The sequence below is a fragment of the Rhodamnia argentea genome, chromosome 5 (assembly GCF_020921035.1).
Source record: "Rhodamnia argentea isolate NSW1041297 chromosome 5, ASM2092103v1, whole genome shotgun sequence".
In the NCBI taxonomy this organism is placed as follows: Eukaryota; Viridiplantae; Streptophyta; class Magnoliopsida; order Myrtales; family Myrtaceae; genus Rhodamnia; species Rhodamnia argentea.
In genome coordinates, this window is record NC_063154.1 from 16545187 (window position 1) to 16568149 (window position 22963).

Sequence of the window (22963 nt, forward strand, 5' to 3'; positions counted from 1 at the left end):
GAATTTTTATCCGGTAAAATTACTAAGATCGCGTCGACAAGGTTAGTTAAAGCCATTAATCGTGTGTCGTTCCACGTGAATCAGTAGAAGTTGATGATTGCGATTAAATTTGGTCTATAAAATCGAAAATACGCAAAAGCTCCATATGTCTTTGCTATTTCGCGATTCTGTTTCATTTTACATATGGCACGATCATTTCTTACACAATATAGATTCCAGACATCGATAATCCTTGGATACATGTAAGATAATAGTACGTAAACGTACTAATTCGTGTCGGCGTTATGGATTATTTTCATTTCCACTTTTGTAAATCAAAATTCATTGTTTTCTTCTTGCCTTTTCAAAATTCACAATTCTTTTGTCGGGCCAACCAAAATCAGATTTTATTGATGGGGGAAGAACATTGACAAATCTACACCGAGGGAGTCATTTATGAGGAACGAAAAGTACTTTTTTTTTTTTCAATTGTCTTCCTCTTCCACGTGGCAAACACATGAAGCGGAGTCAATCATGGCGGCCGCGTCCGTTCACGCCCACCGGAGAGGTCGGAGAAAGAGTGGTGCAAACATTCCACGTGGCACAACACAAGAACATTAGGCTAGGGTGACTTTCAAAGTGTCCCTTCTCAACTCATCTAAAATTTAAACCAAAAAAAAAAAAAAAAACTCATCTAAAATTAGGGTTTACAATTAGCGCCCACGTGTCGTGATCGTGCTCGCAATTCGCGTCGACTCGTATCAATTTACAATATTTAAGATGTGTCCCGATCATGTTGAGTTGGATTTTTCTTTGTAACTCGCAAATTATCTGGTGTTTTATTTACGAACGAATTATGTCTAATATTATCATTACCATCTAAATTCTTTTGTGATCAAGCTTGTAATTCGCATATATTTGTATCAATTCAGAATTTTAAGACGTGTCGGATCAGGTTAAATTAAATTTTTCTCCGTACTTCTATTCAGTATCTTATCTGCATCACGAGAACGAATCGTGTCCAGAATTATCAGAACCATTTAATTTCTTTCGGACGAGAAATTATTACGCGTACCTTTCGACCAATCCTGTCCCAAAACAGGGCTAAGGAAGACGTTGTGACAAATGTTCGAGTGGATTATGAGTGCCCCGTCTATTGAGTACACCTAGAACACCAAGCAGAAAAATGGAATGATTAATATAAAAGTCGCGATCAATCGCCATGCAATTATTCAGATGCTAACGCTCGTGAAAATCACCTCGCTTTGACCCCATCGTGCACAGCAACGACTTCCTGCATGGCTGCGTCCGATTCTTGAACTCCCATTTCGCCACGTGAATCTCTGAATTCAACTCTCTCTCTCTCTCTCTCTCTCTCTCTCTGTCTAGTGGCTCGCTTCGCCGGCGAGTATGGACATGCTGGCCAGAATGGCGGCTGGGCTTTGTGTCGGGCGAGTGTTGATGCTGCTCTGCTTCTCTCTGAGTGTAGTTTCGGCCTCAGAGGGAGATGAGGTTCAGCTGCTGTTGAAGCTGAAGTCCGTGCTCGAGACACCGTCGACCGCAGGTGTTTTCAGTTCATGGCGGGCAGGCGACGACAAGTGCGGCTTCACTGGAATCGTGTGCAATTCGGATGGTTTCGTCACCGAAATCGATCTCTCTCGAAAAGGCCTGGCGGGTACGCTCCCTTTCGATTCGATATGCTCGCTTGGCTCTCTTCAAAAGATTGATCTTGGAGATAATCTTTTGCACGGTAATGTTGCCGCCGACCTGAGAAACTGCACGAGCCTGAAGTACTTGGACTTGGGGTTCAATTCTTTCTCCGGGAAAGTTCCTGATTTGTCCACTCTGAGCGGGTTGGACTTCTTGAACCTGAACAACAGTGGATTCTCAGGGGTCTTCCCATGGAAGTCGCTCGAAAACATGACCGATCTGGGCTTTTTGAGCCTCGGAGACAACCCTTTCGATGTGACGAGCCCCTTTCCCATGGAGGTCATCAAGTTGGAGAAGTTGAATTGGCTCTACCTCACCAATTGCAGCATAAGAGGGCAAATCCCGGAGGGCATCGGGAACTTGACGCTTCTCGAGAATCTCGAGCTCTCGGACAATGAGTTGTCCGGCGAGATCCCTCGGAGCATCGCAAGGCTCGGCCAGCTCTGGCAGCTCGAGCTCTACAACAATTCCTTGACTGGTAAGCTTCCTCTCTGGTTCGGGAACCTCACAAGACTCATGAACTTCGATGCGTCGCATAACAGGCTCGGAGGCGATCTCTCGGAGATCAGGTTCTTGACAAGCCTGGCCTCCTTGCAGCTCTTTGAGAACCAGTTGACAGGGGAGATTCCAGAGGAGCTTGGAGAGCTCAAGAATCTTACCGAACTCTCTCTCTACTCAAACAGGCTGACCGGTTCGCTTCCTCCGAAGCTTGGCTCGTTGGCGGACTTCAATTACATAGATGTGTCGGACAACTCGTTCACGGGAAGTATCCCGCCGGATATGTGCAAGAATGGGGAAATGACTGATCTTCTTATGCTGGATAACAGGCTCACCGGTACTATCCCGGCGACCTACGCGAGTTGCTCATCCTTAACTCGGTTACGCTTGAGCAATAACTCGCTTTCCGGTGCCGTTCCTGCTGGAATATGGGGCTTGCCGAATCTCACCATAATTGATCTTGCAGCGAATCGACTCGAGGGATCGATAGCGTCTGACATCAGAATGGGAAAATCTCTGGCCCAGTTACTTCTATCAGATAACAGATTTTCAGGCGAATTACCAGAAGCAATGTCGGAAGCATCTTCTTTGGTCTCGATTCAGCTGAGTTTGAATGGATTCGTGGGAAAGATTCCGTCGACAATTGGGAACTTGACAAAATTAAATACACTCGATTTGAATGGAAATCTGTTCTCCAGCAGCATACCTGAATCGATTGGCTCCTGTGTCGCCCTCGCCGATGTAAACCTCTCAAACAACTCATTGACTGGAGAAATTCCGGACAGCATCGGAAACTTACCGACTCTGAACTCCCTGAACCTATCCAATAATGAACTTTCCGGTGTAATCCCATCGAGCCTGGCATTGCTGAAGCTAAGCCTTCTCGATCTCTCGAACAACCGGTTAACTGGTCCCATACCGGACTCTCTATCAATAGAAGCCTACCATGATAGCTTCGATGGGAATCCCGGCCTGTGTAGCCAGAGGCTTAAACAATTTCAGCCGTGTATTTCGAGTTCACAGGCAACCACTCACCTCGGGGTTATCCTCTCCTGCTTCTTCGCCGGAATATTTTTGTTGCTAATAGTATTCGCCATTACGATGTATCTGAAGTTCAGAAAGAAAAGCAATAGTCTCAAGAGTGTCAACAGTTTGTGGAGACCGGATTCCTGGAACATGAAGCCGTACCGAGTACTAAGCTTCACGCAGAGGGAAATAATCGATCACGTAAGAACTGAGAACTTGATCGGCAGGGGCGGATCGGGGAATGTGTACAAAGTCGTCCTGGGGAATGGCAAAGAACTTGCGGTGAAGCACATCTGGGCATCGAGTTCAGGCAGCTTGAGAAGCCATCGTAGCAGTTTGGCCATCCTCAGCAAGAAGAGCACGGGCACGCCCGAGTACGATGCTGAAGTGGCTGCACTGAGTTCGATTAGGCACGTGAATGTGGTCAAGTTGTACTGCAGCATCACGAGCGAGGACAGCCACCTGCTTGTTTACGAGTACTTGCCGAACGGGAGCGTGTGGGATCGGCTGCACGAGAGCCAGAAGATGGAGATGGGATGGGATGTGAGGTACGAGATTGCGTTAGGGGCTGCCCGGGGATTGGAGTATCTGCACCACGGGTGTGCTCGGCCGATTATACACCGCGATGTGAAATCGAGTAACATTCTGTTGGACGAGGAGTGGAAGCCGAGGATAGCGGATTTCGGGCTAGCGAAAATTGTGCAGCCCGGTCCCGGTGGTAATTGGACACATGCCATTGCAGGGACTCTTGGTTACATAGCTCCAGGTAAATCTGATTTTAGATTACGAGTCTTCAAGAATGGCCTGGGCTTAGATTCTTGTAGCGATCAATTATAGTACTTTGGATCTCGTCGTCTCTTCGTTCTTGATAGGTGGTCCGTGCTTCTGTTCTCTTCCCTTCAACTTCTTATTGTTCTTTGTTCCTCTCACAAACAATCGCTTTCTCCTGTTTGCTGCAGAGTATGCGTACACCATGAAGATCAATGAAAAGAGCGACGTCTACAGCTTCGGGGTCGTCCTGATGGAATTGGTCACTGGAAGGAGGCCGATCGAGTCGGAATTCGGGGAGAACGAGGACATTGTTCGCTGGGTGCGTGGAAACACGAGCAGCGAAAAGCCTTTGCTTGATCTGGTGGACGCCAACATTCCCGACACCCTAAAAGAAGACGCCGTTGAAGTGCTCCGGATAGCCATCCTTTGCACGGCTAACCTCCCAACCGTGAGGCCGTCGATGAGGATGGTGGTTCAGATGCTAGAGGAGGCCGAGCCTATCAGCCTCAAGAATGTCCTCGTCGACAAAGTAGGCGAAAACAGCCAACAGACCGAAGAAAAGCAGCAAAACACCAAGCCCTCAAGCTGATTCTTGTTCTCTGCGGCAGCATTTCATATGGTAGACAGCAGTACATTTACATGGATAAACCTTGAGGGAGCCCATCTCGGCTTTGGAATCGGTTAATGCGCCTCAGTTTTTGGAGCTGATGTGCTGAATCCTGTTCAGAGCTGTTCTGAGAGACCGTAGAAAAAACTGATCCTTCTAGCTTTTTGGGTGAACCAGGAAAAGACAGAGGAGTTGTATCTTAGCCAATAAAATTTCCTTCGGAGAACAGAGTCACAGCACATTCATAGTCCTTATTTTTTTTTTCTGGGTTCTTGTCCTAATCAAAACGGGACATTACGTGATCCAAAATTCGGATGCTGAGTGTTTTCGATAAGGTAATCACTTCTTGCTCTTGTACTAAGCTCGTAGAAGATTCTTGTCCCCTTTAGGCACATATACCTGCGATCAAAATATATGCAGAGCTTCTGTAGATTATGGTTGGCAAATTAATGAAAGAAAGATACATGATTAAGACTGACTCCTGTTGCATCTCAGTCTATCCACGAGCTTTATAACTGGTGAATAAAAAACAATCGACTCCTGGTTTAATGCCGCATCCTGTTTTCTGAATCAACATCTTCTCCATTTTAGAGTGGTAAGATTGACATTTTCGATGAACTCAAACTTTTGTGTAGTAGTCGGATAAATGTCGTGCAGGACGGATTTTACCTCTGCCTAAATTGAGAAGAGCTCCACCATCTCTACTAGTGGCAGAAACCTAGTTCTGAGAAGAAGTAAAATGTCATATTGCAAACCAGATACAGCACCTGATCTCTGCCGAAAGGCCAAGAAAGGTGCTCCTCTCGCTTTTGTTACTCTTGACCATACATGAGTCCAGTTACCACTAAAAAATCAGGATAGGTACACGAGCTGTAAAATAACTGTCGAAAGTTGGCTCAGTTAGCATTCCCAACAGAGAACATTAAGCATTGTAATTCTCATTCATTACTGATTATTGAAGAGGGTTCCCGTACTTTCGAATTCCACGGCACTTGGGAGCATCATTTTGAAATCAGCAGATCGCAAAGCTATAGACAATGATCCGTGACAAGTAAACACTATTGGTACTGCAACAGAACATGAAGTCAGTATGTGCCAAGTCAATACACATTTGAAATGTGCCTGAAAAATGTTTGACTATACCAGGAACCATTTAAGGAAGACGGATGCACATGATATAGCGACAAGGAACAACTCTGGAACCGCATGGAAATAGGCATAAAATCGTCACCGCAGTGAAAATTCCCTGTGCACTTTCACCGAATTACCAGTTTTATCTCCCAGAAAGGCATCACATCTTCCTTCCATTAGTTTGATCTCCCCAACAGTCCCTATTTATGCAAACTTCCAAAAGAATTGTGTAATGATACCTAATTGATGTGATATTTAGAAATCTAGCAATCTGCAAATGGATTTCCTGACCAGGAGAGTCGAGATTTACCAGTGGCTCCATATCATTAAGTACTTAGAATTGTGTAATGATCTAACAATTCTAATTGACGTAATATTTAGAAGTCTAGCAATCTGCAAATGGCTTTCCTGACAAGGAGAGTCGAGATTTACTAGTGGCTCCATATCATTAAGTACATCATCTATTGGCATAAGAAATCTATGAATGAGTTTCACAAAATCGTCGAATACCAGACAGATCCATCAAGCTTGGCATGAATGACTGTTCCAAGGTCTCATATCATGTCATCTTCTCTATGAGCTCACGTGCAGCAGCAATGATCAACTCTTCATCGCATGTCGATTTATCACCTTATTCCAGACCACTGAAGCTGAGCACAAGCTATGAAGATATTAGTGAATAAATAACTTGACCATGAATAAACTAGGATAAGAGTCTGGAAAATTAACAAATCTAGGTGGCATACTAACAACTTCATACAGCATCAGAAACAAGCTATCTATTCACTAACATATTTCCAAATCCATGTCTGTCAAATAATGGGTACGGAAGTACAGAAAAATCCTAATTGGCAGGCCAAATTCACCCTTAAACAGCCATAGCATAACATCTCAACCGTTAATGAAATGAAGACATCTAGCGAACAAATCTCACATTCATCCATAGGCAAAGAAACAGCAGTATGAAATGAAAATTGTTTCAAGTCCAATAAAAATTAATCAGTTTCCCTAGGAAAAATTGGATTTACAATATAAGTGAGGAAAGAAAATTCACAAAATCTGGAATAAATGGAGCAAACAATTTCCAGCATTTTGTTGCATAAATAACTCCATTGTTGCTCATGTCAAGTCCAATAGGAATCCAGATCAAAAAAAAGAAAAAAGAAAAAAGCCCAACAGGTATTAATAAGTGTCTCTTTGAAAAATATCGTTTTTAAAATAAAGAATAGAACAAAAACTCACACAATCAGGATCAACTGGGAGATTAAATCCTTCAAATAGCACTAATTTTCCAAGAAACAATCTGGCTGCCATTGGGACCAAGCTGCACTTTTAGCCATGATATAGCCGAGCAACCAATAGGACCAATTAATTTACCTATTTCAACTGCGTCACAAAGTCATTTCCTCAAGCATCTGGTGCCACTACTTTTGATGCAACGATCAGGCACATGACACGGCACAGCAAATTTCAGCATGCAAAGGCAAGCACTGGCGATCAATCGCAATTCTCGGGAGATTGTTCTTAGGACTGAAGTATTCTCATCTTCTCTGACAAATTCTGGAGGGCCTCGGACCTATTTGCCAATTCCATCAGCACCTTAATTCGCCTAAAGGAAACATTACTTGGCTTATGACCTTTCTCTACCATCTGCAGGAAACACTTTTCAGCTTCGGCCAACTTCCCCACATCACAGAGCAAATCAAACAACACATCTGATACCAAAGTGTAAGATCCGAATCCTTTCTGAATCATGTCATTCCATATCTCTAGGGCAAAGTCCACATTCTCCTGCCTCTTACACAACTTAATTAGAAACATACAACTCTGTGTATTGGGAAGACATCCAGCATCCATCATCCTCCGATACAAGCCATCAGAATGCCGCAAGTCGTTCGACCAATAGAAAATTCTAAAGAACAGATTGTATGTCGTCGAATTTGGACTTAAACCCTTACTCTCCATCTCATCCAGCAAGCTATACGCATCACCAAGCCTTTTTGCAATACAATAATTTCTAATAGCAGCATTATATGCAGCGACATCTGGGTAGCAACCATACTCCTTCATTTCCTTCAAAACATCTCTAGCTTTATCTGGCTGACCAATTAGCCCCAACCCACCGATAATGCTAGTATAGGTGATTACATCAGGCGAGATATCTTCTTCCCTCATTTTCTCAACGACCTTATATGCATTGTCAATTTCTCTACCTTTACAGTACACATCAACTAAAGAATTATATGAAACAATGTCAGGTTTCACACCCATTTCCTTCATTTCCTCAAAAAAATTCTCGGCCTCTTCAGCGGATTTCCATCCCGACAAGAGTATATTGAAAGTCTGCAAATTTGGCTGAAAGTCGCGCTTTAGACTGTGGTAAACATTCCTCGCATCGTGCATACTCTTTTCCTGACACAAGGTCCTCAACAGCGCATTAAAGCAAGTCGTATCGAACTCGGGTATGAACTTCCTAAACATCCTAAACGACTCCACGGTCTGCCTCACCGAGCAGACCTTCGCGACTCTGGCCAGAACCACCATCATAGTCCGCGGCGTGATCGTGGACCGATCCGTCCTCTTCATTTCAGTCAAGACCTCCCAAATGAGATCGAACTTGCGACTCCTCCCCAGAATGTACAACATCGTATCCACGGAAAACCCGGAGTGATCGAACCCTCTCCTGCGGTTCGCGTGGCGAAAGAACTCGAGAGCTTGCAGCGGGTTCCCGTGGCTGAACCTGAACCTCTTGAGCACGCCATCGACCAGCTCATTCGACAGGACTATCTTCCTCGAATTGAAGTACTGTTTCAGGTCGTTCGTAGACGACAAGTTCCGTATTGTGTCGTAAAGCCGGTCCGCGTCGGCATTCGTAGACGTCTCTGCGGAGGAGAAGGAACGCAAGAGCATATCGGCGTGCCATGGGCGAGGACGATGCGACAATTTCCTGAGGTTTCGCATTGCTTCGGTCCAGTGCCAACGGTCCGATCTATCCGCTCCGGCAAAACGAAAGATGCGAAGGAATCGGAGCTTCTTCACGAAGTCGAATCGACGTTCTCCGGCGAAGCGAAGAAGTTCAGGCGAGCATGGTGGTGCCGAGCGGAGGGGAAGGGGGTAGGGTTTTACGATGAGCAGCAGGTGACGGAGGGAAAGAGAAAAGGATCAAAACCGCAAATTGCAATCTGGCCCTCCATTTTTACGAAGTTTTACATTTATCGTCGTCGATCCTAAAGTCTATTGGAACTTGGTATTTTGGGATTTGAAAAATGCTAGAGATGCTTACCGTCACGAATTATTGATAGACGTGTGGAATGGTAGGCCAAGTAGCACGGACGCTACTCGTAACACAACACGATATGATATGCCGACACGTCATTTATAAAAAAAAAAATTGACTCTTTGAGGCACGTTGTATATTAAAGGAATATTTTATATATAAATGATAAATTCGCCGGTAAGTTTCTTCTTCTTCTTTTAAGGATTCACAATTTTTTTTTTACTAGGTGGCCATATTAATTTTGGGGGACTAGGTATATGACTTAAGTATATATATATTTTTATAAGTTTACATTTTGACTCCTAACTTATTAAAAATGCTTAGAATTGACCACGCACGTGTTGAAATAGCGTGTCGGGATGCTAGATTCGCGTGTCGTTGGCTTGCCCGGAGTTCCAACCACATGTCGATCACATCTTGGAAGCTATCGCAGTATGAAAGAGCATCGACACGGCACGCCTGGCTACCACATATTGTCGATGCTACGTAAATAGTGGGTCGGATGATTTGGGTACGACGAAAATGGATTTAATAAAAAAAAAATCCATTTATAGGTAGTGGTTCGAAACTTGCGGCATGAAACTGGTTTCCCAATCGGCGTGTAGGTCCCGTAAACGACCATGTTGGTTTGGTCCGATTCTCGAGTTCACTTGGAACCGACCGATTTCTTCTTTTATTATTTCGTTTTTTTTGCATTCATGGAGAGTGTTGCTAAGACTATAATTTTTCGATTAAACACCGCAAATGCTTTTGAAAAACCTTTGTATCTGCTAGAATAGTAGAAATAGGATTAGAGCATCTTCGATGCTTCTTTGACTGCCGAGTGACTGATCTACAGTAGGCTGGTGAGCTGCGAGGGTTGATTTGCATGGTGAAAATGTGAAAGAAGTGGGCGAAGCAAAGCAGACCAGATCGACTAGGTAGGGTCGGTCCGATACGATTCCAAGGTCTACCATCGGTCGATGCTTAACCATAAATCCATTTAACCCATATTGATTTATTTTTATATAATACATATATAACGATCTATATTCGATCCGAACTGAACCCAATCCAACTTCAATTCTTAGCAATTTTTCTTAATGATTAAAGTTAGTTGTTTTAAGTGAACGTAGAGTGAACTTGCCGACCTCCGTCTATAAATTAGGGGATTAATGAGTATACTCGAGGAACTTACCGTTGATTAAAAACTATACTTAAAACGAGAGGGATGACATGCTCGAGAAATTGAGAGATAAATAAGATACTTTCATATTCTTGAAAGAGAATATTTCAAGTTGTAGCAGGATGCGAATGTGGAGGCCCGATGCAACTTCAGATTTGCCGTGCGATATGTCTACAAATGAGATATTATATGAATGCGTGTATTCGGGGAAAAAGAATATCATAAGTGTTAAAAGTTATGTACGATGCTCACTTTAGCGTCGAAAGTTTTCACATGATCAATTAAGTGCCAAATAGAAGAAAAAATGATTGTCTAAGTGCTTTTGGCGAGATATTTCGGCCAAAATTGATATGTGGCATTTGTAATTAAACTTTTAATATAAAGTGCCATTTTAAAAAAAAAAATTAAGTTCACGTGGACTTCTCAACTTAAAAGAATAAAATAAACTAAAATTAGATTTAAAAATTTGCTTAAATAATTTTAAAAAAAAGCTAAATATTAAAAAAAAAAAAAAAGGTTGGGGGAAGAACCAAGCTGTGAGCGGTCGGCGGGCCTCACCTGCCATTGCTGGCGATAATGGATTAGCAACAACGAGAGCTATGCAAGCCCTCGTCGCCCGGTTCTCCCCTTCCCCCTCCCTCCTTTTAAATTTTTATGTTTTTTGTTAAATTTGTAAGCTTATTTTTAAAATTATTTTCAATAAAATTTGTAATTATGAAAACATAGTTTTAGCAAATTTTTAAATCTATTTTTTTTTTTAAAAATTAAGGGAAGGATTCGATTGCATTAATTTGACAAATTTAAGAACTTGGATGGCTTTTTTTTATAAGTTTATAACTTAATTACACTTTCGTAACAAGTTTTAGAACCTCTAGTGCACATGTCTTTTTTTGAAATTTTTAGCCTTTTTTTTAATCTAATTAAGTTTGTATTTTTTTATTATTATGTTTTTTTCAACTTTTATCTCTTTTTTTTTTTGTTGATTGGACCTCTCGGTGAGCTCGTCGGCTTCAAATATTAATAAAAAAATGACACGTCGGATTTCCAACCAAGCAGATCGAAATTGGAGTTTAAAGAATCATTTTTCAGAAAAATTTACTCTTAAGTGATACGAAGAAAATTTTTAACACTAATGTGAATGTAATAGGCAACTTGTGGCACTCCCGATGTTGTGCATTCCTTACAAATTAAGAGCAACGACATCGTTTAGCCGGCTTTCCAGGGGGCCCGACAAGACATCCCGAATTGGCAAGCACGACGTCATCGGGGGACAACAACACCCGATGGCGATGAGTCGCTCGTAAGACATCACTAATTTTCCATTTGTTTTATCATAAATTAACTGAACAGTCATCTCAGAAGACAAAGGCCCGACGGACAGGGGAGAGAATCTTCTGCCTCTCTCTCTCTGTGGAGCTCAAGAGTGTAGTCCTACTGGGTCAGATCTGGATCCTTCCCCCTCGCAATCCCTCACCAGGTAATGGGTTTTCCGGTGGTGAATTCGCTGTTTGATGCGCTCTAATCAAACTGCAATCTTCGTCTCTTTTGGGCCGTCAAGTGCTCTGCTCTTTTTGCCTCGCGTTGAGGCCGACGGGCGATGCTGCTTCGTGCTCGGAATCGCCTCTCGTGCTGCTGTGTTGCAGCTTCGTGGGCGTGTTTCGTTTAGGGTGCTTGATACTTTGGGTATTGGTCTGTGAAGTCTCTTGAACATCTTGAGCGGTTCGTAGTGCTGGGTTTGGGAGGACCCAGTTTGTGTGGCGACTCTGGGGTTTGAGGTGGGATGTTTTTGTTCTTGGCTTTGTCGAATTATTCTAGCTTAGTTATCTTACGGAGATTGTTCGTTGGTAGATTGATACTTAAGAGAATAATTTAGGCTGCGAGATCGCTTTGGGACTCCAATTTTGTACTCTGTTTTTGTGAAGGATATGCAAGATTGGCGTTTTCTGAGGAAAACAAAATCTGGGATAGTTCATGATGGTTCTCTTAGGTCACGTGAGGCAGGGATGCGCATGGAAAATGAGAAAAGTGGGAGGCGGGAAGTGACCCCAAATGAAATTTATCAGTAGACATTTCTACTCAATCGTGTGTGCCAATGTTCTTTCTTTTCCTTTATTTCAGATTAAATATAATATCAACATGGCAAGGAGGGTTGCAAATGCTACGAGGCGCTTTGCCGATGGTGGAAGTATACCTTTTGTAGGTGCAGTGCAATCCAAAACACGGTCGCCGCCTTTACTAGCTATAGGACTTTTAGTTGTGGTATGGTGCAGTCCTGCCATTGCTCTCTTCCGTTCACTTTCCTGGTCTTATCTAGTCTTATGGAAGCGGTCCCTTGTAAATATATATACAACCTTTATATTCTGCTCTCTTTGAAGGGATACCCATTTTCCTTCACATTATTTTGCTTCCATTGATTGACTAATGCTGATACGAATTCAAGTGATTTGTTTTGACCTCTTTCATTGCTTGTACCCTTTCAGGGTGCAATCCTTCTGATTGGCTACTCTTTTAGTGGATCAGGTGTGTACTTGATGTTTTTGCTTTGTAAATCATTTATTGGAGAAATTCCTTCACGCTTATCCTCTAGATCTAGCTCCTCCCACTTTCTTTTTTGTGTTGTAGATTATGTAGCAATAGCTTCCTCCATACAGTTTGCACTAGCTCAAACATGTCTAAGAATTTGTTCATTTACCGGCACCATCAAATAGATTTAGTAGCAAAAAGGACTGGTGTAGTAGAGTCGCAAAGAATGGTGGCTGGCCAATGGATAGAAAGTTAACTGCGAAATTCTGGTTTTCATTCTCTGCTCAGGATTTTGGTAAAATAAACAGTATTATTGTATGCATGGACTGATTCAATCTTCTGGATTTGTATGACAGGAGGATCAAGTGGTGATGGAGATGCTGTAAGTAAAATTGAAGGTATAGTTTGACAATTTTCAGCCTCTCAGTGCATGACTTCTTGTATGCTACTGGTATGGGATAGTTGATAATTTTTATTTTTTTTCACAAGCCACTGTTTGTGTCCAGTTTTATCTTGTCCTTTTCAGTGAAAATGAACATCCACTTTTGCTTTTGACTAGCATTCAATAGTATCTATTGGGGTTGTACCAAATACCTGGTAGGCGATACCGTGAAGTGACATGTCAGTAAGCCCGAGTCAGCTCATGAATGATAATTGATTTGTGATTACAAGCTGACATATGGATGAATAAATTGTCTCTGAGCTCATATGTTCTCGTACAATAACATCTCAACCTCGTAAGCTTTTATTCTTTACATAAATGGTAAATATTGGATTGTGGTCTTTTTTCTTTTGTTTACTTCCCTTCTTTTCCTGATTTGACTGTCATACTTGTAAATTACTGTGTTCTGTCAAACAAATCTCTGCATATTCCATGAATATGTGTAGCAATCCTGCCCTGACTTGAGGTTTTACAAATGCAACCGTGTTAAGATGAAACTATAGTCTGACCAATGTCCTCTTGAGGACATCAATCTCTATTTTAGTGCCATGAAAAGAAATGCTTATACGGGAACATAAATCTGAACTTGAAGCATGATCCTTTTGCAGGTGGTGTACCATGCAGTCTGGAAGTGCTGAGAGCATTACCTGTTCTGAAGAAAGCATATGGTGATAGCCTGCACAAAGTATTGCATGTAGGTCCAGACACTTGTGCAGTGGTGTCTCAATTGTTAAGGGAAGAAGATACTGAAGCTTGGGGTGTTGAACCGTATGATTTAGATGAAGCTGGGGCCAACTGCAAAAGGCTTGTTCGCAAAGCAATCGTACGTGTAGCTGATATCAAGTTTCCTCTTCCTTACCGGGCAAAATCTTTCTCTCTTGTTATAGTATCAGATGCATTGGACTACCTGTCTCCAAGATACCTCAACAGAACCCTTCCGGAATTGGCAAGGGTATCCACTGATGGTGTTGTCATTTTCACGGGTAATGTATCTATTTCCATGTTATTTTATGCAAAATGAATTTGTTATTTTGATGATAAAGTTGATTAGAACCTCATTCAACCTGGTCTAGTTGTAATTTTTTATGGTAGGCTGTTGATACACATCAAATAATGTGGATCTAGCTGCCAATATGATCTCGTTTTCTTCAAATTGGCAGTATAAGGTTTCTGCTCTAGTCAAATGCAGTCTGAGATGATGGCTCAACCAGAGAGTCGTATTATAATACATGTCATAGTATAGAGTGTATGCATGAGAAAATTGATTAGCGCAGAAGCATGTTAGATAAATCACCTAAATGACTTTGCCACTGAGAGAGATTTCAAATCGTGGAATAAATGCTTGGAAGTAACTGGACTGAAGGATGCAGAAGATATGTGTGCTATCACATTTGTATATTTTGTGTGGATTGCGAGCCTTCGTATGAGTGCATGTGTGCTAATAGTATAGAGTGTATGCATGAGAAAATTGATTAGCGCAGAAGCATGTTAGATAAATCACCTAAATGACTTTGCCACTGAGAGAGATTTCAAATCGTGGAATAAATGCTTGGAAGTAACTGGACTGAAGGATGCAGAAGATATGTGTGCTATCACATTTGTATATTTTGTGTGGATTGCGAGCCTTCGTATGAGTGCATGTGTGCTAATATGTTGAGAAGGGAAGGAAAGGGGGGAGAATTATCTAAGAACTAGAGAAATCTTATGGCCCTTTTTTGTCATAATTGATGGAAGTGCAGGCCCTATTTTCCTTCATACATGCATGTCATTAATTTGAGGATGAACATCATTAAAATACCCAAACTGGTATCCTACCCAAACTGACTTTCAATCTCACAAAAAATCCCAAGCCGGTATATATCCACCCCAAACTAATTTTCGACACACAGAAAATCCGAATTTGGTACCCTTGACCCAAACTGGAAGTCCTGCAATGCTCCTCGTAGCCTCCACTTTTCTGATCAAACACAAGCCACACTTTGTGTTGTTTGCAGAAGTTGACTGCTGGGTGGGCACAGCTCAAAACTGTCTCCCTTGTGGTGATTTTACCTCTTAAAATCTCTCCATCTTTTGGGAGACCTCATCACACTTTTCTGACGCCATGCTTGGATGCCAGAATGTCACACCAAACCACCTCCATCATGTCATCGCTGAGCATCAAGATATTGTTGCACTCGGCCCCCTTCCAATATTCATACGTTCCAAAGAACGGCGGCTTGCCTGGGTTGAGTTCTCCTGCGATCTCGAAGCCACGTTCCTTGTCGCACAGGAGAAATCGCGTGAGAATGCAGTGGTCGTACAGCTTGCGATCTGAGGTCCGCATGGACTGGGCATGCTCTCAGAGAATCGTAATCTGTCCATTTCTCTTCTTACAGTACTTGAGTGCATCCTGCAAGGCCTCATCAGGATATTTGGTATGAAGTTCAATTGTGTGGGTGTGTCTCACCCTCTCTTTTAAGCATAGCTGCCTTTGCCACGCGTATTCCGGCTCCCCATTTCCTAAAATAACAGTAGTCCACCCTTCATGTCAGTCATTGATTACGATTTGTTGCTTGTCGGTTACAAACATGGGAAGTGCAGTTCGATGATGAGTTCTTATCGTCGACGGATATGAAGACACATGGATGTCTGTTGGGGAAGGGTCGCGAAAATGGTCGATATGAGAGGGCCAGCATTAGAACTGGCCATGACTGAGAGAGGAGAAAGAGAAAAAATAAAAGGAAAAGCAGATAGAGGACGAAGAAGGGAAAATACAGAGGATGAAGGGAGAAACAGGGGGAAAACCCAGAGACATACAGACTGACATCAAGATGATGATGTGAGAAGGTGGCACTTGCAGAGCAATATATATTCATTTTCTTGACAAATGGCAATATACATGTTGTAAATACAGCGAGGAAGAGAGGGATGTGATTCTCCTATCCCCTAACATGTCCCAATCTAGGTCCTCTCCACAATAGGCTGGCACATGTACTTTGAGATCTCGCATTAAGTGTTACCCAAATTAAAACACTGCCAATTCCCCCTAAAATTTTGCAGAATAAATGATGTGGGTCCCTTTTGTTTCCTTTTCCCTTTTTTTAGTTATTGCAACATGGTACTGTCCTTTTCTATCTTGCTTGTTATTTTATTGTTTCTTACTTTCAGAAGACCCCACAATACATGGACTTATTTGGTTTAATTCTACTGATTTATTGTTTTGTTGTTCATTAAGTCATGTACATAGTTGGCACTTCATGGTTCTCTGTTAATTAACTATAGTTAACTGGGAAAAGAGTTAATTGCTTATTCTCTAGAGCATTCTAGAGAATGCATGCTGGTAGATGTTTCTCTGGACTCTGGAGCATCAGATATTACACTTCTCATGGTGACTGGTTTTAAATCTTTTTGCTGTTGCTTTTGCAGGCTATCCAGGTCAGCAGAGACCTAAAGTTGCTGAGTTATCAAGATTTGGTCGTCCAGTGAGTTGTCAACACTTTCTGATATTGAATTGTTCTTGCACTTATTATTTAGCCAAATAATTTTAGGCTTGAAGGATGATGGAGCTCTATTGTGTCACAAGTGCTATCTTTGCCATTCCATGACTGGACTTGAAGCATTTCATGAAACTATGTTTTTAGCGCAGAGTAATGTGGCAGAGGTAGTATGAATTCCAAAGTAGTCTGTGAGTAACATATTTGAGATGGCAAAATATAGTTTACAAGGAGAAGAATGTTAATAAAACTATAGTGATGACAAGTTTAGATGAATATTAAGAGATCGTGATACAGTGATACATGTTTTTTAATGTATGCTTACTAGAGAATGTGCTAGTCCCCATCAAAAGTTTTACAGTTTATATACCTGTGGATTTTAAAAAATCACCGAATTCTCCTCAATTATAATACGTAAATGATCCTTTCTTGAAGGCCAAATTGCGGAGCTCATCTTGGTGGATAAGGTACTTTTTTCAGAGCAAACTAGAAGAAAATGAATCTGCCACGAAGAAGTTCGAACAAGCTTCAAGTAAGCGATCATATAAACCGGCCTGCCAGGTTTTCCATCTGAAATCGTTGCCTTGAAAATCCCATGCTCAAGTCTTGTTCTCCGAGCTTCCTGAAGTAACATACAGGGCAACAAACTCCTTCAATCTTCGCGCCCAAAGGGTTGTGTTGACAATTGGATTGCCCGATCAGTTTTAGTGGTGATTCCCTACATTTGTTTAGCTTAGTATTTATTCAGTGGAGGATGCACCAAGTTGGCTTCCGCCCTTACAGAATTATGAAAATAGGTTTGTTTTTCAAGAAGCTGCTACTTAGTAGTTTCCTTTTGTGATGTTTGAAACTTCTAACTCTCTCATTTATTGAAAATGATAGCTCATGAATTTTGATTGGATGGTCTTTTCTTTGGTTAATACTGAATTGGAGTTGTCGGATTCTTGCTGAAATGGAAGTGGAGAGAAGTTAATGTTGGACAGCTTAAAGAAGAGGTAGACTCCATATTGATGCATTATGGCCTCTAAGGAGCAAATCTTGCAAGTTATGTCACTGATGTGTCCTCTACCGCGATCGGATTTACTGGGATTTCGTTTCAATTGTGTCCATCATGACCCTTGTGTATCTGAACTTCATGCCTAGTACCTATGGTTTCTTTGTCCAGTCTTGGAATGCCTGAGTAGTAAAGGGTTATAAGGAATTTGATAGTGTGTAGCGACATCAGTTTGGTCTCTAGGTGACCGTATCGATACTCATTACTGTGTTCTGTATGGATTGTCTGTGTCTATTCGGGGAAATTGGCGGCATTCTGCACTGTGTTGTAATTGCTCTTAGCAACAGGTCGCATTGCAGCGACCGGGGAAATGGTTGCCACTACTGTCTATAGCCGACTCACGAGAAGACGAGCTACTTTTAAACTCATATATCTCTTGAAGTGGCTCTGTGAGCTACCGTGCACTGGTTTTGCCATTTGAAGCTTTGATATTCTACTAAAAAAGAAGGGTTGCCCTGTTCTAATCTCTGCTGCTTTCCTTGTTTCCGGCATGTTTTCCTTCCTTCACGTACCTTCCTAGGAATAATAATGTCGAGAGATGCTCGGATACCATTCTTCAGAAACCCAAAGTACGATAGGACTATTTACTCGGACACTTGGAATTTTCCGAGTGGCATTAATTGTAATTTTTTTAATTGGTCGTTATGTTCTGTCGTTTCCTAGGTGGTCCAATGATTTGTGCGTGAGGTGGAGGTGTCGTTCGCGTTCGGGCTGATGAGCCTGGTGTGGTGGGGCGTCGCCGAGATCCCCCAGATCATCACCAACTTCCGCACCAAGTCCAGCCATGGCGTCTCACTTGCCTTCCTCCTCACTTGGATCGTTGGATCTCTATTTCTCTCTAATAAACGTTCGAACAATAAAATAGACAGAACAAGAAAATAAATCGGACACTAGATTTACATGATTTGATCATAGAGATTTATGTACACGGGGAGAGTAGTAATAAATTGCATTATAAATCAAGCAATACAATGGAGATTACAAATTACGTTCGAGTCACTCAAACATCTTCTCAGTCCACTTCAATGAAGAGGATGATAAGAGAAACACACGTGTGTCTATTGGTTTAAAAGATAACTGGGCTGATTCTTAGTCCACTTCAACGATAATGTATCACTTCACAACATCATCTTTCTCTCTCATACTTCTTACATAAGAGGTCCTCCCTAATTTTGCATGAAGATTCCGTGTATAACAATGCTTAAACTGTCAGGTTTCCCTTGGAGCAAACAAGGAGCACTGGGGGAGATCGTGCAAACGCACTTGTCATCGTCACAATGATCTCTATTTTGAACAAATATATCAAGCCACTTAAGTTGATCCGAACATGCAAAGCTGCAAAAGAACAATTGTCATCGACTCATCGTCACAATGATCTCTATTTTGAACAAATATATCAAACCACTTAAGTGGACCCGACCATGCAAAGCTGCAAAAGAACAATATTGTCCTCCAGAAATTGTGTCTGAGTGAGAATCCCTATGTGCTCCTTATATCTTGGATTCCGAGATCGTCATCTTTGCATTTGCAATGAACTCTTAGAGTTGTTCCACCTGGCAAATTGTTATGGATCTCAACATGTATCTTGCCCTAATCATCTCTTACACAACCAGTTAGGAATAAAAAAACAAATAAATATGAGCTTAGCTGATGAATTCACCATTGTGGCCTATCATTGCTCCAATTTCAGCCTCATTCAGCTATTTATCGATGAAGAAAAAAATTGACCAAATGATGCTTAATAAATAACTTTTATGTTAGTTCTAATTTTCTCCATAACTTTTTATAAGTCATCAGCCAAATCTTTTGCAAGTTGAGAATCCAGTTGCCATTTCGCTAGATACCACAAAGAGCAAAGAGGGAAAGAAAGTGCAATAAGGAACTTGTCTCGACCCTTAAGCATTCAATACCCAGTTTTTGTCCTTTTGGATTTTGGTAACCTCTTTTTAAGGTCTTTTTTTTTTTGGGGGGGTCCTAACCTCTTTTTAAGGTCGTTATGCATACCCACTGGCTCACACAAATTGGGTGCATATGAGAAATTAGAATATCTCATCAAGAGGAATAGGACCGAGCCGGAAAATACCCGGATTGAGTTGAAAAACATTCGGACCGGACCAAACCGATCAATTCGGTGAGGTTCCAATGGTTACCAGTCTGGTTTCCGGTTCCTCAAATTTAGAACTGGTGAATATCGGTCCAGTTTTCAATTTTAGGTGTGCATCCACCTAGTTCTTTTAATTTTTTTTTTATTCTTTTTATGACAAAACTAAAAACACTATCAATTCCTCATTCTTCATCTTCACTCTCCCACTATAAAAACCCTAATTGCACCATTCCTAATTTGAAGTGAAGCTTGAGAGCTTTGTGGTGTCAAACTTTGTGGCAAACTCATATACTTGGTTCGTGATGATCAGCATAACTTTATTCGTGGAGGCGATTATCATGTTTAGGTTATCACGAGCTTGTTCTATTAACATCACTCGTATAGTAGTTTAGACCATGCGACAACACTTGCAATCATGTAAGGAATATGAAAAAACAAAAAAGAGAAGTATATCGCCGGTTTTTTAACCTACCCAAGAACCAGACCGGACCAATTAATCTAGTTCCCCAATGGGTCCGGGACTGGGTGAGTGGTTCCCGGTTCCACAAAGTGGGAACCGATATTTCTAGTCCGCTTGCCAATTTCAAGGTGAGAATTAGCCCACCTTAGAATAGATCACCCCTAAAGAGAATGATAAATAATTAGCGATAGAACATATTAGTTCTTCTTTAACACTTTTCTGGTACTAAGGTTGTTTAAGCAAAGTAATCATAGTTGTGAAACCGAGATGCATATCGCGAATTGAAATGTTAAATTGATGAATTGTGAATTGATAATTGAATCGAATCATATGGTTTGGCAAAACATTCTAAAACTAGTATGTGTATCATAGGTATCATAAATTTTATAGACAATATAATAAGGAATACAATTTTCAATAATAGAGGATTTGATATTCCCTACGCATAAGAAGATATAATGTCCAATTGTTTTTATTGAAATAATGATTACATTCAAATATAAATCACAAATTTCGCGTACACACGTTCAGATCTGCTTCACTTCCGCCAGTGAGCTCCCTCCAAATAGAAAAACTTCAATCATTTCAAGTTTTTTCCTTTGCAGGTAGGTCACTATGTCATGGTACCATGACTTTCCATCCACATCTTCTAAGTATCTCGATCCTTAAGAGCTCGATGTCTGAACCTCCCGTCATTGATTCTCCGATCTATCCCATCCGTTACGTTTTTTTCGTTGTGCATGTGTATGAGCGTGGATGTGTAGAGTACATATTTGTTCTTGGACATCGTCAGGACCTATCAATACTCGACCAAATCGAGCCTAATCAATCGCAATCTCTATTTGAGTGGTCTAAATTTGCTCTAGAGTGGTCCTAAGCATGACCTTAAAAGATTTCGTTTAAGCTCTGGGACGTAAAATTTCGAGGATATTTCCTAGATGAAGGGAAGAAAGCCATTTTCTCTCAACTTGAGGGGTGATAGTGGGAAAAATAGACTTCACGTCATCTTCGGATGGTTACCACTAGATAGACTCATGTAATAGCGACCCGTGTCTAGAGTGAGTCATTGGAGCATGGATGTGTAGAGTACATATTAGTTCTCAGACATCATCACGACCCATCAATACTTGACCAAATCAAGCCTAATCAAACACAATCTCTATTTGAGTGGTCCAAATTTTCTCTAGGGATTATACATGAGAGCAGGCCATGTTAAGTAGGAGACAAGAGTTCGGTGATCCATATCCAGATTTACTGAGTTAATGAGGTGAACATATCCAGTCAATTCATACCATAACAAAGTGTTGTTCGTTTTGGATTGTTGATATGTACACTCATGTTTACAATCTTTCACCTGTTCAAATGCATCATGAGCAAATGTTGCATACTGTTTTTGTAGCCAGAAGCACTTATCGAACATGGCGGCGGAGCGATGGTGGAAGGAACACCGTGTTGCGCTGTACGAGAAGTGCGACCTCGAAGGATACACGAAGTCGAGCCGCAAATGATCAGGATCGCTGGCCTTAGCCGGCGTCTAACCTTATATATCTTCCCTTGGTTCGCTAGATCGACCCTATTGGTAACCATTGGCACTATATCAAGTTTGGACATGACGATTTGTCCATATTTTTAAAATTATTGACATTCTCGTCTATGCAAGGAAAGTCCTAAATTGGAAAAGGGTACGGTTCAATTTGATAGATAATGTTTCCATTTGGCAAAGAGAAAATTGATGTGCTTTTTAATTTCTTATTGAAGTTTAGCTTGCGAAAACCACAACTCGGTAAGGAAAATGAAACATTAACATATTTGACTCCTACGTGGGAAGCAAATGCCAGTTGTAGAAGCCTTATGCCGACGGTTATTTCAAACACAAACGTTAATAAAAATAATTTTAATTGACTAATTATTTGAAGCTGATATAAGTGAACATTTTCAGAAAAATGTTTTTCAAACGGTTCATTTTCCATGAAACAAACGGACCCTTGGTCATTCTTTTCGTTCTAGGAATAGCTCCATTTCCAATCTAATTCTTCACGGAACAAAAACGGTAATCGATGTAATGCCTCGTGTTGAATAATCCGGTAAGCCGATCAATTTTACTGGAAAAACATAGCCGTGCCCATTCTGTCGTAAATCATAAAACAGGAGATTAAACAGTCGAGAACGGGATTATTGGATTTGATCAAGATCAACAAAAGGGAAAATTCCCTTACCAAAAAAAAACAAAAGGGAAAATTGCCTTACCAAAAAAAAACAAGGGAAAATTGATTGAACTGGTTACAAGACATGGCTGATGTTTCGGTTCAAGTCCTACCAATCGGAACCCACTCCTTGAGTGTGTGTAGTAGATAGCTTGTGGAACGACCATCTACAATCTCTTGCATAGCTCTTCTACATCCTCGGTCTTATCATGGATGATGAGGAAGAGCTCATGCGGCGCCTTTGCCGATGTCGATCGGGCAAATTCCTACCACAGAGGACGCCGCGTTATGCTGATTAAGTAAAAGATACAACATATAGTCAGAAAGAATCAACCTGTGAAGAAATAAATCTAGTTTAGAGGATCCTGTGTTGTACCGCTTGATTTTGGCAACAGTCCAATTGGAGAAAACGGGCATGAACAGAGCTATCACATCAAGAGTCATCTCTCTAAGTAGAAGAGGATAAGTAATTTTCACATCGAGTTTGGGGAGCCAGTGCTTCTTGAAGCTGTTGAACACGACGAAAGACATCGCAATGT

At 41.4% G+C, this 22963-nt stretch overlaps 3 protein-coding genes and 1 long non-coding RNA gene across 9 annotated transcripts in view; 2 read left to right on the plus strand and 2 right to left on the minus strand.

Annotated features, from left to right (window-relative positions):
• Window positions 1-1366, minus strand: part of LOC125315035 — a 23382-nt gene extending 22016 nt beyond the window's left edge. Inside the window, exon 1 of the long non-coding RNA XR_007198406.1 lies at window positions 1334-1366. This is a non-coding gene — a long non-coding RNA (uncharacterized LOC125315035). The remainder of the gene's footprint in view (window positions 1-1333) is intronic.
• Window positions 1244-5111, plus strand: LOC115746650 (receptor-like protein kinase 7). 2 transcript variants are annotated; one of them, XM_030682497.2, is made up of 3 exons: window positions 1244-3979; window positions 4173-4539; window positions 4583-5111. In XM_030682497.2, the coding sequence occupies exons 1-3, from the start codon at window positions 1390-1392 to the stop codon at window positions 4605-4607; spliced, it is 2982 nt and encodes a 993-aa protein (XP_030538357.2). In that variant the 5' UTR covers window positions 1244-1389; the 3' UTR covers window positions 4608-5111. The 2 variants fall into 2 exon arrangements, with proteins under 2 accessions (XP_030538357.2, XP_030538356.2); XM_030682496.2 differs by having other exon boundaries at window positions 4173-5111.
• On the minus strand, window positions 2169-8859 carry LOC115746655 (putative pentatricopeptide repeat-containing protein At1g02420). Of its 4 annotated transcripts, XM_030682510.2 has the most exons (3): window positions 7100-8859; window positions 6233-6383; window positions 4623-4718 (listed from the first exon to the last, which is right to left on the minus strand). In XM_030682510.2, the coding sequence occupies exon 1, from the start codon at window positions 8681-8683 to the stop codon at window positions 7247-7249; it is 1437 nt and encodes a 478-aa protein (XP_030538370.2). In that variant the 5' UTR covers window positions 8684-8859; the 3' UTR covers window positions 4623-4718; window positions 6233-6383; window positions 7100-7246. The 4 variants fall into 4 exon arrangements, 3 of the variants coding, with proteins under 3 accessions (XP_048134823.1, XP_030538370.2, XP_030538369.2); XM_048278866.1 differs by lacking the exons at window positions 4623-4718; window positions 6233-6383 and adding an exon at window positions 2169-2180; XR_007198381.1 differs by lacking the exons at window positions 4623-4718; window positions 7100-8859 and adding an exon at window positions 6777-6851 and having other exon boundaries at window positions 6180-6383.
• Window positions 8860-11508: 2649 nt separating this feature from the next.
• LOC115746660 (probable pectin methylesterase CGR2) lies at window positions 11509-17503 on the plus strand. 2 transcript variants are annotated; one of them, XM_030682521.2, is made up of 7 exons: window positions 11509-11641; window positions 12283-12423; window positions 12645-12684; window positions 13044-13085; window positions 13738-14112; window positions 16535-16590; window positions 17038-17503. In XM_030682521.2, exons 2-7 carry the CDS (start codon window positions 12301-12303, stop codon window positions 17188-17190), a joined length of 789 nt encoding a protein of 262 aa, XP_030538381.1. In that variant the 5' UTR covers window positions 11509-11641; window positions 12283-12300; the 3' UTR covers window positions 17191-17503. The 2 variants fall into 2 exon arrangements, with proteins under 2 accessions (XP_030538381.1, XP_030538382.1); XM_030682522.2 differs by lacking the exon at window positions 11509-11641 and adding an exon at window positions 11719-11939.
• Window positions 17504-22963: the final 5460 nt, after the last annotated feature.